The sequence below is a fragment of the Pan troglodytes genome, chromosome 2 (assembly GCF_028858775.2).
Source record: "Pan troglodytes isolate AG18354 chromosome 2, NHGRI_mPanTro3-v2.0_pri, whole genome shotgun sequence".
In the NCBI taxonomy this organism is placed as follows: Eukaryota; Metazoa; Chordata; class Mammalia; order Primates; family Hominidae; genus Pan; species Pan troglodytes.
In genome coordinates this window covers 116,660,810-116,680,366 of record NC_086015.1, presented here as the reverse complement: position 1 = coordinate 116,680,366, position 19,557 = coordinate 116,660,810, and the positions used below count along the sequence as shown (strand labels likewise).

The following is a 19,557-nucleotide window of genomic DNA, read 5'->3' as shown; positions in this document are numbered from 1 at the left end:
TGAAAGGCGTTGTCTGATTTCAGAAGCCTTTTCCTGTAAATGCCGGGTGGCATCTTGTACTATCCCTGACTGGTTAGTGTAAAAACAACACTCTTCCCCTGAGAAGGTTCAGAGTCCTCCTTTCTCAGCAGTGAGGAGATCTAGGCCTTGGTGGTTTTGGAGAGTCACTGCTGCCAAAGAGTCTATTTGGGATTGTAGAGTAAGGATAGATTTCATTATTTCTTGCAAACTGAGAAATCCTTTGAGAGTGTGTGGTAGTAGGATAATGAAGTAGATAAACTGGCTATTCCAGTTCCTGTAGCAGTAGCCATTCCTAACCCTATAATTAGGGGTATTAGTTGTATGGCTGTGTGCTGACGGACTTAAGCTTTGAGGGGTACTGATAGGGTCTGATTTCCTCAAGATTAGAGGTTAGAATAATACATGTTACACTGTTAACTTTTAGCAAACTTTACTTTTGTTGAAAACCTTGTAAGTTTGGGATTTCAATTATTCTTTGCTATTAATAAGATCTCATTCAGTCCATATTAACTTAGAATTTTTATAGATGGCTCCTTCCTGATTCTGTAAGTACTTTAATATTTGGCTGAGTGCAGACAGCTCACACATTTGAGCGGACCCATTATTAGGCAATTTTCCTAACTCTGCCTCTACAAGAGTTTCCTTATAACTTACTGAGTACCCATTGAGTCTTTTTCCCTCAGTCGCCCAGGAGGAACCATCTATTGTCCTGTCCTAAAGGGAGTTCCTCCTAGGTCTGGTTGCCCCTGTATGGCAACCAATCAAGACCTAGATCCCCTGTTAGTAAATCTGCTGGGTCAAATCATCTTTTTCCAACAGAACCAGCCCCACACTTCAAGATTTGAGCCAGTAAGCTACCCCTTTGCCTTTCCTCTTTTTTTGACTTAGGATATTTCTGACCTGGTGAGGTGCGCTCACGATGACGTTACCTCTAAAAGTTATTTTCCCACTTTCTTCTGCTAGCAAAGCAGCCACCGCCACAGATTGAATGCACCTGGGCCATCTGTGGGCCACTGGGCCAAGGATCTCTGATAGGAAGGCTACGGGTTGTCAGTGGCCTCAGCGCTTTCGGGCTACACCCTTGTTTACACTGACAACAAGGTGGTATTGGAGTGTTATAGGGTCATGGAGAAGACTGTCAATTATCAACTATAGGTTTTAAATTTACCCTGGCTTTTAAAGGAATAGGGTACACTCTTTTCTTTACTACTTCCATCTCTCTTTCTTTCTCTTTGGCTTCTTTGTCTCTTTCTCTCTTTCTGACTCCCTCTTTGTCTGTCTCTTCCTCTCTCTCTTTGACTTTCTGTCTCTCTCTCTCTCTGACTCTCTCTTTGTCTGTCTCTTTCTCTCTCTCTTTCTTTCTTCCTCTCTGACTCCTTCTTTGTCTGTCTCTTCCTCTCTCTCTTTCCTTCTCTTTCTTTTTGACTTCCTGTCTTTCTCTTTCTCTCTCTCTTTGTCTCTCTGTCTCTTCCCCCCTCTCTCTCTCTTTCCTCTCTGCTGGCCTTTCTCTGCCTCTGCCAGCTGCTTATGCTGCTGTTCTCCCCTCTCCTTCCCCTTTTCATGGCTTCAGCAGTGTAAGACTGCCACCTCCTTGGGTTTTTGCACTGTGTGCAATAACTCCATGGTTTCCTTGTGATATTTAATGGGGGTTCCTCCAGAGGTTAGGAACTCCCTTTCTTTCCATATTGCAGAATGGGCATGTAGGATTAGATAAGCATACTTACTATCTGTAGCAAAGTCTCCCAGTTACAACTGAGGAGGTGGGGGAAATACCTGGCTACAGGCTGTCCCAGGATTCCTCGGATGGTAACAGACCTTGAGGATAGCTGTCTGGGACAGGAGATTAACACTGAGAAAGCTGCACCAGTGTCCAGGAGGAAGTCAATTTCCTGGTCCTCGATGGTTAAACATACCTGGGGCTCAGTGAGGGTGATGACATGAGCTGGCGCTTGCCCCGGGAATCCTCAGTACTGTTGTCGGATCATCTGTTTAGGGGCTTCTGGCCCAGAGAACCTCTGCGGCAGTGCACCTTCCAGTAATTGCCTCGGGATAGTGGACATGGGCAAGGGAGCAGCTTGTTTCTCATTGGACAATCTTTTTTAAAGTGTCCTTGCAAACCACACAGATAACAAGCCCTACCAGGTGATTGGCCTGCTCCATTTTCTGTCCTCTCTAACCACTGAGGTTTGTCTGAGGGCCATGACTAAGCCTGTGGCCTTTCTCTGATCTCGCTTTTCCTTTTTGGCATGTTCCTCTTGGTACCTATTATAGAACACCGAGGTTGCCAGGTTTAATAATGCCTCCAGATTTTGTTCAGGGCCCAGGGCTAGCTTTTGGAGCTTTCTCCTGATACCTGTGGCTGACTGGGAATAAACTTATCTTTTAGGATAAATTGGCCCTCGAGGGAGTTGGCCGACAGGGGAGTATATTTTCTTAAGGCCTCCCATAGCAGCTTGAGGAAGGCAGAAGGATTTTCTTCCTTTCCCTGAGTTATGGTGGACATCATTGAATAATTCATGGGCTTTTTCTTAATTGTCCTTAGTCCTTCTAGAACACAGGTCAACAGATATTTGCAACTCCAGTCCCCATGATCTGAGTCGAGGTCCCAGTGGTGATCCATACTGGGGACGGCTTGCTGACTGGTAGGGAATTTGTCCCTTTCTTTGGCTGTCATTCTATCATTTACTTGACTAAGATACCAGGTATCTCCAAACTCTCAGGTTGTAGCTAAAGCTGCATTCTTTTCATTAAAGGCCAGGGTTTGATCTAACAATAGCATGACATCTCTCCAAGTGAGGTCAAAGGTTTGTCCTAGACCCTGTAGGACATCTATGTACCTATCGGGATCATCTGAAAACTTCCCCAGGTCTGCCTTGATCTGCTTTAAATCAGAGAGGAAGAAGGGGGCATGTACCCGGGTTGGGCCAAACTCCCCTCCCCCTACAGCTTGAAGGGGACATAACAAATAGCCTGGGAGTTTTTGTGGTCCCTTGGAGATTTCTTTGTTTATTTCCTTCTGGGCAGGGGAGATTAGAGGAGCCTTATCATTAATAGGAAGGGGGGCTATAGGGAGGCTAGGATATGGAGGTAAGCTGAGAGATCCTCCTGTGGGATGTAAATTGCAAGCTTTGCATAGTTGTGTATTCTCCTTCAATGAAAAGAAAGCTTGGAGATAAGGTATTTCACTCTATTTGCCTTCCCTCTTACAGAAAAGGTCAAGCTGCAGGATAGTATTGTAATTTATACTTCCCTCAGGTGGCCATTTTTCTCCATCAGAGAGAGAATATTGGGGCCAGGCTGTAGTGCAGAAAAAAATGAGCCACCTCTTTTTCAGGGTTTGTGGGTCAAATTGGTCCCAGTTGCTTAGGATGCATTTCAAGGGTGAGCCTGTTGATGCCTGAGTGTTTCCCATGTGAAAGGAAAAACCGCCTGCGGTTTTGTTTACTTCCCCCCCACCCAAGAACCTGCAATGGTCCCTGGACCCTGCTGATCAGAATAGTTGCACTCACCAATGCAGCAGCAGAAACCCCTCTTGCCCAAGAACCTGCAATGGTCCCTGGACCCTGCTGATTGGAATAGTTGTGCTCACCAATGCAGCAGCAAAAACACTAGTTTTCCTCTTAGACCACAAGGAGGACAGAGGAAGGATGGATTTAGTGGCCCTTACCAATGCATTCTTGAAAACCTGCACTCTTGCCTGTCCTCTTAGACCACAATGAGGACCGAGAAAAATCGGATTTAGTGGCCCTTACTGACGCATTCTCAAAAACCTGTTAGAGTCCTAGGCATTCTCCTGTTAGTATCGGGACTTTACCCCTGTCCTATAAAGATGTTATGCCCCCAAAATGAAGTAGAGGACCATACCCTGAGAGAGGGAAGGGATCTCTGGGGTTGGAAGAGTGACGCCTTTTGTCCTCACTTGAATAGGAAGGATATCATTTCTGAAGCTCCCCACATCCTAGCTTCAGGAATAGCTTTTGTTAGGCCCGCTTGTCTGAGGAAGGATCCTAAAAGGATAGTTGGTCTCCCCACCCAATGGGGCTTTGGGCAAAAATTATATCTTTCTGATTGGTGAGCCCAGGTGCCTAAAGAAGGGAACAGAGTCCTGAAGTTTATACTAGAAATCATTCTTATAGGAGAAACTAGAAAAGCACCAGAGACGGGGTGGTTTTTAGAAGCAGGACTAGCCTCAGAGAAGAGAGGTGGGAGGAAGTTTGTCTGACAGGCATTAGGACCCAGGAGGCAAGTGTCAGGATAGATAGGATAGGTGAGCCTTGCTTGGGTGACGTGACTTTGAGAGTTCCGCTCATGGCTACAGGGTCAACCAACTTTTTGTCAGAACCCCAGAACTGAATGACTTTCCTCTCTGTTGACCGTTGGCTCAGCCCAAAAGTACAGGAAAAGCGGAAGCTGTTTCCAGGCAAACCAATGCTCCCAACTCCAAAGAGTCGGGGGTTGTTAGAGAGCCCTTTCCCAGAAAGCCTGACACCCATGTCTTTAGTCCGGCAGCCACGCTAGTCACTTTTAACTGGCTGACAGGTGTCCGGTATTTAGCCCCCGAATTCTAAGGAAAAATAGGACAGAAGAGCAAGCTAAAGGGGTCTGATAGTACTCACTGCATGGCGATGTCCCATCTGGGTCGCCAAGATGTGCCCAGAGTTGGTTCCTTCCAGTGGGTTCTTGGTCTCGCTGACTTCAAGAATGAAGCCACGGGCCTTCGCGGTGAGTGTTACAGCTCTTAAAGGTGGTGTGGACCCAAAGAGTGAGCAGCAGCAAGATTTATTGTGAAGAGCAAAAAAACAAAGCTTCCACAGCATGGAAGGGGACCCGAGTGGTTTGCTGCTGCTGGCTGGGGTGGCCAGCTTTTATTCCCTTATTTGTCCTTGCCCATGTCCTGCTGATTGGTCCATTTTACAGAGTGCTGATTGGTCCATTTTACAGAGTGCGGATTGGTGCATTTACAATCCTTTAGCTAGACACAGTGCTGATTGGTGTGTTTTTACAAAGTGCTGATTGGTGCACTTACAATCCTTTAGCTAGACACAGAGTGCTGATCGGTGTGTTTTTACAGAGTGCTGATTGGTGCACTTACAATCCTTTAGCTAGACACAGTGCTGATTGGTGTGTTTTTACAGAGTGCTGATTGGTGCACTTACAATCCTTTAGCTAGACACAGAGTGCTGATCGGTGTGTTTTTACAGAGTGCTGATTGGTGCACTTAGAATCCTTTAGCTAGACACAGAGTACTCATTGGTGTGTTTTTACAGAGTGTTGATTGGTGCATTTACAATCCTGTAGCTAGACCAAGAGTGCTGATTGGTGCGTTTTTACAGAGTGCTGATTGGTGCACTTACAATCCTTTAGCTAGACACGGCGCACTGATTGGTGTGTTTACAATCCTCTAGCTAGACAGAAGAGTCCAAGTCCCCACTCAACCCAGGAAGTCCAGCTGGGTTCACTTCTCAATGTTAATCTGGGTCTCATGGAAAGGCTAAAATTTAAAAGTTCCAGTGGGCCAATACATAAAGGAAGTAAGTCTTAAAGAGATGAGAAAGATAGTATGTATGAAAGAAAAGGGAAAATTAAAAAGAAATAGTAAATCATTTTAAAAGCAGACATAGAGTTTAAAAGATTAAGTTAGAAAAATAGTAAGAAAGGCAAACAAGCTAGGGATAATCAATCTATACAAAAATAAATTAAATTCTAAGAAGTGCTTGTTTGTGTGTGTGTGATAATTATGAACCAATGCCCCCAAATAACAAGGTAATTGATGAAAAAAATTTGTTAATTAATTTTTTTAGTTGACAGATGAAGAGCTTTTAAAAATAAGACTCTGTGGGCTATGAGAGAAAGATGAACTAGAGATTAGTATGATTTCCTGAGCTTAATGTTTTTTACAGAGGCAAATAGGGGAATCTGATAGATTGGGACTTTCATGAAATGTCATTAAACATGGAGAATTGAGGGGCAAAGAGTAGAAATGTAGAGGTTTGCACTTTTATTCAACTGCTCAAGGTCTGCTCTTTTTATAGTTACTATGTGCAAATAAATTGCATTGCCACATGTATGGAAACACACACATATATACACACCACACATAGCATGTAATTTAAGAAAACAAAATGTATTTTTAAAACATTTTGTGAGGTGAAGAATGAACATTCTTTAGTCTCCGGGGAATAAGAGTTAAAAATTATTTTTCCACTTTTTGATTTAGAGACCTTCACTCACACACAGATATTAATATATTTGTTTATATAATTTACATGTTTATATTTATTTATATATCTATGCATCAAAACACATACACAAACTATATATCTATTACAATATCTATTATACATTTTATATAATAATCTATTATATATGTATATGTGTAGATATATATATACATAATATATAATATATAGTCTATTATATATAATATGTAGGGAGATGGATTCTATTTCCTCAGAATTTGATATGATCTATTTACCATTAAACTGCAGTTTACCTGCAAAATTTTCATTTTTCCACATATTATGAAAACACTGGTATTATAGTGATTAATAATGAGTTCTTTAGTATTTTCATTAGAAAGACTATATTTGCTCTTTAATCAAGTCCAATCCAACTTTCATGACATCCTGGTTGGTATATATATGTTAAAATTTGAGTCTAGCACAATATAATGATATAATAAGAATAGTGTATTGTAGTTTTATTACTTAGTAATTATGCAGAATGATCAAAATGGTGACTACTGCAAATACTTGTTTTATTTTTTCAGATTTCGAGATCCACTGGAAAGTGATACTATTGTGGTTCATGCCATACTGAGTGACCACAAGATATCCTCTTACAGGCTGGTGCAGCCCTCTAAGTACTCCAAATTCAAACGAGCTAGTCAATCAGAGAGAAAACCAAGCAAATTGGACAGGTTTGAAAAAGAGGGACCTGGAAGAAAGGACAGCCAGAGAGATGCAGGTAGCCTATGACAAGAAGGCTTTTAAATTCTTATTTACTAAGACTTCAAAAGTGAATTGTCTGTGGACAGAACCATTGAACCTTCTTTGGTGGCTTGAGCTCAATCTCTTGTCCCTCTTCCTTCCATGATGGTTTTCTTTGGAGTAAATAATCAAGAGAGACAAAAGTGTATGGTATAGCTGAGAATGAGAGGCCACATTTTCCCAAGAAATGCTCCATGTCCACTTTCCTCTTTAATGTAGTTTGTAAGAAAACCTACCCTGGTCATGTGACTGAGAGTGGGTGAGAGGACTGGATGCTGCTGTTTTCTTACTTGCCACATCTAGCTATTCTTAAATCTAGGATTTCCCCAGATGCTAGGTTCTAGGCAGTGGTTCGTTTTAGATTCCTGGGCCCTATTCCAAAGTGTGGGGCTAAAACACTGCATTTCAGACTATTTTCCAAGAACATATGCTTTAAATAGAATGATCAGAGAATAGAGGTATGAAAATAGTACCTCTAATCCCTGCAACCTGTTTCTTGTGGCTGCCCACAAGGTGACTGCAGATTAGTAAAAGAACAAGAATTCTGGAAATGGCTTGGAGAGCCATTCAATAATAAATAAAAGGTGCTGATACAGCCTGGCTAGATCTAGGCTATTGACAGTGATATAATACGAACATTAATATTGGTTTATCTTCTTCATTGGGAACTCTTTAATGTCTCCTTTTTTGCTTCTAGGATAAATTCTGAAACCGCTGTCCTGATACTTAATCCTTCCACAATCTATCCCTGTTCTACGTTTCCAGTAGTGCCTTCTCATACTGTTCAGCTTGCCTGTTTAGTCTTTTGTCCTGCCTGCTGCTCCCTGATTATGTCTAACACTTCCACACCCAGGCTCCTGCCAGAGTGACCTCTTCACTTCTCTCCTGTCTGAATTCTACCAATTCTTGGGGATGTAGCTTAAATTACACTTTTGTTTATAAGGCCTTCCCATGACCACCCAGGCCACATAAACTCTTCTTTCTCTATACCACTATATATTTGAAATTTGAAATATGAAGTATGATGAAATGGTTATTTATAACTATATAAATATCTCATATTATTTAATTTTTCATGTCTCTAAAGCTTGAACACGAATAGAGTAATTCCCCAATAGGAACTTGTTAGTAGACCAGGTGTGGTGGCTCACACTTGTAATCCCAGCACTTTGGGAGGCCAAGGCAGGTGGATCACTTGAGGTCAGGAGTCCGAGGCCAGCCTGGCCAACATGGTGAAACCCCATCTCTACTAAAAAATACAATAATTAGCTGAGCATGGTGGCACATTCCTGTAGTCCCAGCTACCCAGGAGGCTGTGGTGGGAGAATCACTTGAACCCCAGAGGTGGAGGTTGCAGTGAGCCAACATTGCATCATTGCACTCTAGCCTAGGTGACAAAGTGAGACTCTGTCTCAAAAAAAAAAAAAAAAAAAAAAAGAAACAAAAGAAACTTGTTAGTTGTTACAGCCATTTTTTTAATTATTTATTTATTTATTTGTTTTTGATACAGAGTCTCTCTCTGTTCCCCAGGTTGGAGTGAAGTGGTCCAATCTAGGCTCACTGCAACCTCCACCTCTCAGGTTCAAGCAATTCTGGTACTTCAGCCTCCTGAGTAACTGGAATTACACCCGGCTAATTTTTTTTTTTTTTTAATGTATTTTTAGTAGAGATGGGGGTTTCACCATGCCCAGGCTGGTCTTGAACTCCTGAGCTCAGGCAATCTGCCTACCTTGGCCTTACAAAGTGATAAGATTATAGGAGTGAGCCACCAAGCCTGGCCATAAAGCCAGTAATTTTTAAATTATTTATTTGATTGTGTTTCTGATTAGTTTTTTAGTTGGCTTCAGAGCACTTCAGTTGGTATGTGCCACCTCAAATTGTATGTATCGAATTGGACTTACTCGATTTTTCTCCTTTTCCCCACCATCATCTCATAAACACTCTTTCCCAACATGTTAGTGGTCCACCATCATTTATCATGTTCTCTAATTGTTTAATATATATCTTATCTTGCCAACTTTTAAATAAGGTTTTTAAAAGCAAAAAATGTGGCTTAGATCTTTTTATTTTGACATTCCACAGTACTTATTATGGGGTTGAATTCATAGTAGTTGGTCAATAAATACATTTTTGTTTTTGTTTTGTTTTGTTTTGTTTTGTTTGAGACAGAGTCTCACTCTGTTCCCCAGGCTGGAGTGCAGTGGCAAGATTTCAGCTTACTGCAACCTCTGCCTCCTGGTTTCAAGCAATTCTCCTGCCTCAGCCTCCCAAATAGCTGAGATTACAGGAATGCACCACCACGGCTGGCTAATTTTTGTATTTTTAGTAGAGATGGGGTTTCACCACGTTGCCCAGGCTGGTCTCAAACTCTTGACCTCAAGTGATCCACCCACTTCAGCCTCCCAAAGTGCTGGGATTACAGGCAAGAGCCACCACAACTAGTGCTCAATAAATACTTTGATTTACAAATTCAATATATTCTCTGTGTTTTTTCTAATGCAGCAGGTTAAAAACAATATCTGAGAGTTTTGTTTTTATGTCTAAAAAAGGCTGAAAAATGTTGATTCTCTATGTAGGTGGGAGTGTTACCATACAAGAAGAATCAATAGTAGAAAAAGGGAAGAAATTTCGGCCTAAAACCCTAAGTGAAATCATCGTGGAAAATCAAATTGAGAAAACGAGAAAACTTATATTAAAAGCTGAAAGGGCACAACTAAAGATTCAACAGCGAAAAAAAGAATGGGAGGAACTGTGAGTTTTTTTTACCTAAACTCTAATCTTTTTAATATGTGAGCCCCAAAATAATATATCTTAAAAATCTTTATATTTATTGACATTGTTATCATTTAAAATCAAAAGTGAAAACAATAAAAACAAAGAAGGAGATATTATAAACAGGTCAGCTGGATCTTTTAGGGTGGTGATACTTTGGTAGAACTTCTGTAATCCTTAGAGTTTCCGGTCCAGGAATTCCATTTTGCTAATAATACTGTATAGTCAGAATGATTTTTAAGAATTAAGAAATGCTTTTCTATCTCAAAATTATAAACATATTCTCCTGTATGTTCTTCTAACATCTTATAGTTTTGGCTCTTACCTTTATCTTTAACCATCTGAAGTTAATTGCTTTCTTTTTAAAAAAAAAAATCCAGTATTAATACGGGAGTGCTGGGAAGGGAAAGGAGTGGTCCCTTTAAATGATATGGAAGGGAGGAAGGGAAGTGCTGGGTAGCGAAAGGCGTGGTCCCGGGCTAGGGCTCCATCCCCATGGACCTAGGTGAGGACAGGCATTTCCTGCCCAAGTGTTGCATTTCCCAAGACCACCCTGGCTTGCCATGCCCCTATCCTGGGCCTATTAAAACCTGAGACCATAGCAGGCAGACACAGAAGTGGCTGGACATCATGAGGGACACATTGGCAGAAGAAGACACAAGTAACTGGTCATCAAGAGCACGCTGACGGGCATCAACAGATCCCAGCACGCCGGCAGGCCATTGACCAGTGGGACGAGGCAGAGTTTGGCGGGATAGTCGGGCTGGGGCTGCCGAGTGGCCCAACTCCAGGGAAAAACCATCTCCCTTCTGGTTCTCCCATTGGTGGAGAGCTACTTCCACTCTATAAAAATTTGTACTCATTCTCCAAGCCCACATGTGATCCGATTCTTCCAGTACACCAAGGCAAGAAACCCCGGGATACAGAAATCCCTCTGTCCTTGTGATAAGGAAGGGGGTCTAATTGAGCTGGTTAACACAGGCTGCCTATAGACAGCAAGCTAAGAGAGCATCCTGTAAGACACGCCCATTGGGGCTTCAGCTGTAAACATTCACCCCTAGACACTGCCATGGGGTCGGAGCCCCACAGCCTGCCCGTCTGTATGCTCCCCTAGAGGTTTGAGCAATGGGGTACTGAAGAAGCGAGCCACACCCCCATCGCACACCCTGCGAAGGGGACAAGGGAACCTTTCCCATTTAAACTGGGGACTCGTCTGGGATTGCGGAAGGTGAGTGTGAGTGAATGCCAAACTTTTGGGTCTGCCTCTCTTTCAAAACCCTGCCACCTTTCTCTTTCCTGTGGGCAAGAGGCTCTGTTTCTCTTCACTGAGTTTTAAAAACTCCACCCTAACTGGGAGGTCGAAACCCCCAGACTTTGTCTCTTTTCTGTCTTTGAAATGGTTCTTATCTCTTTTTTTATAATATTCTGAGTTTTGTTACAGGCTGTGGAAATGTTACTAAGCAAAATGAGCATTAGGCTCAGCCTCCGAAGGTGAAAATCAGACCAACTGTTCCTAGAGATGCCATGTATGCCTCCACTTTGACAGCTGCAGGCATCCATGGCTCAGGGCACCTCTCCTTACCCTTTTTCCTCCCAGCTTGGGCACCTGGGCATGCCCGCAGCAGGCAAGGGTCGAGCCCAACAGTCACGAGCAGGGCGGGAGAAAGCCATGATGGTAGCCGCAACCCCACAGGGCCAATGGACATGTGCTTCTCGCCCACCACGCCAATTGACCCTCTCCTCCCCTGGCCAAGGAATTCAATCTAGTCTGAACTGGGGGACAGATACAAGGATTAGAAAGGCTTAGTTGCACTAAGCAAGGGGTTCTTCCCCCAGACTCTCTCCTCTTTTTGCCCCCTAAACTGTTTTTCTTTTTTTCCTTTTCTAAGTGAGAGGGCTCCCCCTAGCTCTGTTTCTGATAAGAAAGTTAACAGGAATGGCCCCTGCTGGCTGAGAACTGCAAATTTGGCAGGGCACATTTGAGACACTCTAAATAGATACAAACAGCCTCTAAAATACTTTTTCAGTCCCAACCTCGACTCCAAGCTTCAGGTTGAGGCCCTAGAAAGAAAATCCCGGTCTGAGGGATCCAAAGCCAGGCAACAGGCACAATGTAAAGTAGGACCAATTCCTGCCGAGTAAACCTCTCACCCCATGGAAGGAGACCATGCTTCATGGCATAAACAGGCCCAGGGTACTCAGTTTTCCGACAGCAGGGAGAAATGGAGGCATAGGTGAGGGTGGTTAATTCCTATTCTCCAGGTTTCCCCTACTTCATGGGTACATACCGCAGTGGTACCTATGGCCAGCTCAGAGATAAGGGATGGAAAGTGAAAGGAGGATGCTAGCTTTCTGTCTCCATCACACTCTGAGTTTTCACTAAAAGAAGGAAAGGAAGGAGGGCTGCCTCTATTCCCTGTCTTTCAGAATGGGCAACCAGTTCTCTTCACCACCCCCAGCTTATACTCCTCTGGAGTGTATCCTGAACCACTGGGACTGTTTGACCCTCAGAATCTGGAGGAAAAACCTCTCATAGCCCTCTGCACAAGGGTTTGGCCAAATTATGATTTACAGGAAGGATGACTTCGCCTCAGGAAGGAACCATTCATTTTGATACCATTCAGCAGTTGGAATTTTTCTGTGGATGTGAGGACAGATGGTCTGAAGCCCCATATGTGCAGGCTTTGTATAGCTTGCAAGGCAATCCAGACTTTCACCAACAGTGTAGGATTGATTGATTCAGCCCTCCTGTTGGCCATCTCAGGTTGCAAGGGGTAAGCCCAGGGAATTAAAGATATGAGTCCCAGAGGCACCCCCAGCAGAGGAGTCAGCTCCCTCCAGCCTTGCTCCTCCGGATCCACCTTGACCTCCTTAACCAGCTTCAGCCCCTCACTTGCCCCTCTTAGAAATCCTCACCCTAAACAAGCCCCAGTCTCACTCTTGCCCCTCCAACAGATGCCCAGTGAATTTGGGCCCAGTAAGGCCAAGGTCCCCTTCTCCCTACAGGACTTAAAGCAAATGAAGAGAAATCTGGGCAACTTTTCAGATGACCCTGTGAGACTTTCCAGAATTTCACCCAAATGTTTGAACGTTCCTGGAGAGATGTTATGTTACTTTTCAATCAGACCCTGACACACACTGAGAAGCAGTCTGCTCTGCAAGCAGCAGAGAGATTTGGGGATTAAAAAAAAAAATCTGGTATGAGATAGTTTCATGTGACAAGCACATATTTTCATTGGTCTATTTGCCATCTATATATTTTTAGTGACATGACTCTTCGTGTCTTTTTCTCACATTTGAATAGGATTGTTCGCTCTTTTACTGTTGAGATTTTAGACTTCTTTATATATTCTAGATACTAGTCCTGGATATATACTATATGCTAGTTGGATATATAGTTTACAAATATTTTCTGTTAGTCTGTAGCTTGTGTTTTCATTCCCTTAACAGAGTTTGTTCTTTTTTTTTTTTTTTTTTTTTGAGACATTGTCTCGTGTGTTGTCCAGGCTGGCATGCAGAGGTGCAATCTCGGCTCACTGCAAACTCTGCCTCCTGGGTTCAAATGATCCTCCCACCTCAGCCTCCCAAGTAGCTGGGATTACAAACATGTGCCACCACTTTTGCATTTTTTTTTAGTAGAGACAGGGTTTCATCATGTTGGCCAGGCTGGTTTGGAACCCCTGACCTCAAGTGATCTACCTGCCCTGGCCTCCCAAAGTGCTGGGAATACAGGTGTGAACCACTGCACTTGGCCTCCCTTATTAGAGAGTTTGTCACAGAGCAACAGTTTTTAATTTAGTTGATGTCCAACTTACCAATTTTCCTTATATAAATCTTGATTTTGGTGTCAAGTCTAAGAACTCTGCCTTGCCCCAGGTCCTAAATATTTTATCCTATTTTTGTTTAAACATTTTATAGTTTTTCATTTTATGTTTAAGCTAATTTTTAAATAAGTTATCAGACTTAGGTTGAGATTTGTTTGTTTTTTTCTTACGGATGTCCAATTACTCTAGCATTTTTGTTGAAAAGACATTTCCTCCTTTGAATTCCTTTTGCACCTTTGTCAGAAATCATTTGGACATATTTGTGTGGGTCTATTTCTGGGTTTACTTTCAAGTCTGTTGATCTACATATCTATCCTCTTACCAACACTACATTGTCTTGATTCATATATTTATATAATAGATCTTGAAATCCAGTAGAGTGATTCCTCTCATTTTATTTTTCAAAATTATTTTAGACATTATAATTACTTTGTCTTTCCATATAAATTTCAGAAAAATCTTGTCTATATGTATACAAAATCTTGCCATAATTTCAATAAGAATTATGTTAAAGCAGTGTATTACTTTGGGGAGAATTTGTATCTTTATTGTGTTGAGTCTTCTAATCCATGGACATGGTATGACTTTCCATTTATTTAGATCTTGATTTCTTTCATCAGTGTTTTGCTGTTTTCAGCATAAAAAGTGCTATACATGTTTTGTTAGATTTGCACATACGCATTTCTTTTTTGAGCAATTTTAAACGGTATTGTGTTTTTAATATTGGTGTCTATGTGTTCACATTCACTGCTAGCATAGAAATATAATTGATTTTTGTTTGTTTATCTAGTATCCTGTGACCTTTCTGAACTGTCTCAGTTGTAAGAGTTTTTTTGGTAGGTTTCTTGATATTTTATGTGTAGACAACCACGTCATTTGTAAACAGGAACAGTTTTATTTCTAATCTGTTTGCATCTTATTTCCTTTTCTTATTGCACTGGCTAGAACTTCCAGTACTATATTGAAATACAGTGGGAAGAACTAGCATCCACACTTTGTTCCTTATCTTAGGAAGCATTCAGTGGTTAAATAATATAACTGTTTCCATCCTTTACCTCAATCTACCTATACTTTTATATTTGAAGTTAGTGTCTTTACTAACTTCACTAGGCAACATAAAATTGGGTCATGTTTTTAAATCCATGCTGCCCATTTCTGTCATTCAATGGTATATTTAGACCATTTATGTTTAATGTACTTATTTATATTTAGGGCTTACATCTGCTATTCTATATTTTGTTTTCTGTTTGTTCTATTTTTTGGATTTCTGTTTTCTTTCTTCTGCTTTACTAAGGAATTTGTCGATGAATTCATCTGTAAGTATTCTTTGAGGGATAGTGTTAAATACAAATTTAAAATTTTTGTTGTTATAGTGCTATCCAGATGTTCTATTTCTTCTTGAGTTAGTTTTTATAATTTGTGTCTTTGAAGAAATTTGTGCATTTCATCTAAGTTGTCAATTTTATTGGCGTAAGGTAGTTTATATTACTCCCTTATATTTATTTTAATTTCTGTAGTATCTGTTTTGATGCCCTCTGTTTTATTTATATTGTTAATTTTCATATTCTCTCTTTTTCTTGATCATTCCAGCTAGTGATTTACCCATGTTATAGATCTTTTCAAAGAACTAGCTTTTGGTCATAGATTTTAAAATATTGTTTGGTCTGCTTTCTCTGTCATTGATTTACTATTATTTTTATAATTTCTTCCCTTCTAGTTAACTTAGATTTAATTAGCTTTTAGTTTCTTGCTTCTTAATGTGTAAACTTGTGTATAAGCTTTGATTCTATGCCCTTCTTCTTTTGTAATATAAACATTTAAACTATAAATTTCCTCCTAAGCATTGAGTTAGCTGCATTACACATTTTCATATGGTAGACATTTATTATCACTTAGTCCAAAGTATTTCTAATATCCCTTGTGATTTCTTCCTTGACTTGTAGTTTAGTTTCCAAAGATTTGGGGTTTAAAAAATATCTTCCTATTAAATTTCTAATTTAGTTGTTTGTGGTAATAGAAAATAGTCTGTATAATTTAAGTTATTAAAGATTTATGGTGAACTGTGTTATGGCCATGCATATACAGTCTATCTACATAAAAGTTCAATATGTGCTTGAAAAGAGTATGCTTTCTTGCATTGCGTGGCGTAGTGTTCTATAAATGTCAATTAGGACAAGATGATTGATAATGTTTTTCATATCTTCTATGCCTTTCTCTCTTTGAAGCATGATTTTTTATGATTATTCTTGAATGTCCTCTGTACTCAACAAGGTCTCTCCAGTTGGTGGGAACATGAGTGATTCCCAGCTATGTGTCAACTATGAGAATTATTTGTTCTACAGTTTCCCAGTAATTGTACTTTTCCTAGGAATTGTTCTTTGCCCAGCTTCATGGTGGTTCACATTACACATGTACAGATTAATACTCAGCCAAAATGTTAAGGCGCTATGTAGATTTCCAGAAGCATTTCTTTGTGTACCTCTGATACTCTTTTCCCCAAATTCTTAGCACCAAACTTGGCCTCCCAGTACTCTAATCTCTGTCTCTTCAGTCAGTGAGTTCACTGGGCTGTATTTGGGATCCTGATCCTACTCCACAGGCTGGTAATTTCCTCTCTGCGGCAGCCAGGAGATAATAAGGATCATGTCTTTTTACTTTTCTCAAGAATTACAGTTTTATGCTGCTTATTTTCAGTGTCTGACCATAGTTGTTTCATATATTTTTTGTTCAGTTTTCTGGTTGTTTATATTATGAGGATAATAATGGGCCCTGTTACTCTCACATGGCCAGAGGCAGAAGTAGCTCTTCTCTTCCCTTCCCTTCCTTTTTCTTTCCTTCCTTTTTCTTTCTTTCCTTTCCTTTCTCCCTTTCTCCTTTCCTTTTCTTTAAAAATAGTAATCCTTCATTTTAGTGCGGTTTTACACAAGTAAATGATTATCAGTGAATACAATAGATGGTATGGGTTTCCTGTGAGAGCTATGTGTACATGCTCATGTTGGCTAGTAGACTTTACTTTAAAAAATTAGACAGGAATGTTGTGATCTCCCAGTGAAGGGCCTTTTATTAGTACCAAGGTACTATGATAGCCCATACCTTTAGATACCTGAGTGCTTCCAAAGCAAGAGTTCAGTTTCTGTAGAGAGTAATTCTTCAATTTTAGTCTGGATATAAAGATTGCCACTGTTTCGTATGTGTGTAGGTGGGAAAGTTTGGGAGGGCCCAACTGGTTTAAGCATTTTTTTTCAATCCTTTAATTAATTTTGCTAAATATATCTAGCATTCCATTCCACTCTCTATACCTGTCCTCTTTGTGCTTGGAGCATTCTAGGGACTTCACCAAGAAGATAATATTCAATCCTTTTTGTGGCCTTATCTTGTGGGTATTCTGGGCTATAGTTTGGTCTGGTTTATTCATTAATGTAATTTCATCTTCTTTTTGTCTTCCAGAAATGGATCAGTGTCACTGGTTTGCTCATGGCTTTCTATTCCATTCTTAGCTTTTCTGATAATTTACAATGTTTTGTACTTCTATACTGTCATTTTCAGGGAATCTGGGGACAGAGGGAGAGGAAAATATGTATGCTCATGCTATCATCTTAAACTAGATACCTTTTCTGAAAATTTTACAGCAAGCACTTATGCAATTAAAAAGTTTAATTTTCTGGGCATGATGGCTCACACCTATAATCCCAGCACATTGGGAGCTGAGGTGGGCGGATCATGAGGTCAGGAGATCGAGACCATGCTGGCCAACATGATGAAACCCTGTCTCTACTAAAAATACAAAAATTAGCTGGATGTGGTGGCGCATGCCTGTAGTCCCAGCTGCTTGGGAGGCTGAGGCAGGAGAATCGCTTGAACCTGGGAGGTGGAGGTTGCAGTGAGCCAAGATCACACAATTCACTCCAGCCAGGCAACACAGTGAGACTTCGTCTCAAAAAAAAAAAAAAAAAAAAAAAAGTTTAATTGACTTTTTAGTCATTAAAAAACCCACCTAATTTCCAAGGCTTAATTTATATCAAGAGAATAAATAACAATGTTAATATGAATTACTTAGAAGTGAACCAAAGCCTGCCAGTAATTCAGATTATTTCAGTACAACCTAGTGATTGGTTCCTATTTATATAACTGTATATTATTTTGCTTGGGATACTTTAAAAATAGTAATTGACTTTTAAAAAATGCTTGGGCTCTGTGACAAAAGTGGCATCACAGATTTGAAATTATACTTTTGTTTCATGATTAAATTTGAATATATGCCTATATTAAAGTAGACAAATTAGAGTTTATTGTCATATTTGTGTGTGTGTGGGTTGTCTGTTTTTCTAATAGATACAAGAGTAAACCTGGTGATGACTATGAAGATCCCAAAGATCTTCAAGCCATCAAAGAAGCCCAGGTGTATATGGGAGATTTCAATCTGAAGACAGCCCCAGACTACAAGATACCTGAGCACATGAGAATAAATGCTGCCAAGAAGGAAGAGGAACTAGGACACCTAGATTCTTTGGTAGTTATCTACAGATTTTATGACAATGGAGAAGGCACCCTGGGTTCTTAATTAAATTCTGCTAAAACCACTCATTTCCCTATCTGGTCAATAAGAATATATAACCATAGAAATTTAGAACTGGAAAAGACTTCCATGATTATCTAGAATGTCCTCTTTTTACAAATAAGGAAACTGAGGCCCAGAGAGGACAAGAGATTTGTCCATGGTTAGTCAGCTAATATGGAAGAACCAGCTGCAAATACTTACAGTGTATCTGGGGGTTATAGATGGGTATTGCCTGACAGGTATGGCAGGGTCATCAAGGATATCTGGTAATCTAGGTAGGAGTTTGACTCTCTGATGAATGTCTCTATCTCTTTTTTAGCTGTGGCCTTATTAGAAGTATTAATACATCTTTGTTGAGTTAGCATTTCTCAGAAGACTCCTTCTGTCTTTGAACTTTCCTTAAAATACCATGTTTTAGTACCAGTTTCATGGGTAAGCTTATATTTTGTGGACTTTGAACCTCTGAAATTCAAACAAATCCTCATTGGATGTAGTTTTTCGTTGCCATGGACCACCAAAGACTTAGATTTAAAGGCCATTGTTTAACCTTTTTTTGTAGGACTTCCAAACTTTTCTAGGCAACTCAATGCTCACAAACTAATATATTTCTTTGTTATTTTCTCCGCATTCCTCCAAACCACTTTCAATCATCCTGATCATTCTGATGCCCATTTTCTTATGAAAGTTCCTCTTCCTGCTATATTAATTCCTTAATCACCATTTGAACTGACAAGTGACTTTTTATACTTAAAGGCTTAAAGGTCATCTGAGCTACTACTTTTAGGAGAACTCGATACATCGTAACCTAATGTGGTTGTGGAGGTTGCACATTTCAAGGCATCACTTTGGAGAGGGTGCCAATCACATCACAGTTATATTAATAGTATTTTTGAATATTTTATAATTTTCTGACAAATGAAAATGAAATGTCCTGAGGAAGGGGTGTCTTTTTCTGTTTCACCAAAGAGATGCATCCCAGGAGCACAAGGGTCCTGGCTTGGCAATTCATATTCACAGATCCATTTTCATAACTCATAACTGTGTGTTTCTCATCAAAATGGACAATTTGGACATTTTAGTAATGACCATTTGGATTGTTTTCCTAGTTGTTCTTCTAAGGTAATTTTTATTTATTCATCATGTTACACACATCATTGTAGAGAAATGTTCTTATGACCACAATTTATCCAATCTGAAATTTCATACTCTAGCTAGAGGAGATGGGCAGGTATGATATCTTCAACTTAATTGCATTACACTGAAATTTGCTTTATTAAAATAAAATCACATAGAACACCTTTTTCTACAAGTCAGAAGACTGGAGTTCTGTTTCCATCTCTGCCACTTAATAGCCATGTGAACTTTGCTAAGTCATATAAATCTCCCTAAGCCT

At 40.3% G+C, this 19,557-nt stretch overlaps 1 protein-coding gene across 15 annotated transcripts in view; it reads left to right on the top strand.

Moving 5' to 3' along the window:
• CFAP44 (cilia and flagella associated protein 44) overlaps positions 1-19,557 on the top strand; it is a 158,535-nt gene that overhangs the window by 93,276 nt on the left and 45,702 nt on the right. For 14 of the 15 annotated variants that reach the window (XR_010155709.1, XR_010155710.1, XR_010155708.1 and 11 more), the window contains 3 exons: positions 6,791-6,987; positions 9,587-9,761; positions 17,939-18,116. Coding sequence is in view for 12 of the 15 variants with exons in the window: in XM_009446166.5 (XP_009444441.3) it covers positions 6,791-6,987; positions 9,587-9,761; positions 17,939-18,116 (550 nt within the window). In the remaining 3 variants the exon portion in view is untranslated. The remainder of the gene's footprint in view (positions 1-6,790; positions 6,988-9,586; positions 9,762-17,938; positions 18,117-19,557) is intronic. The other variant, XM_009446170.5, reaches the window with a different exon arrangement.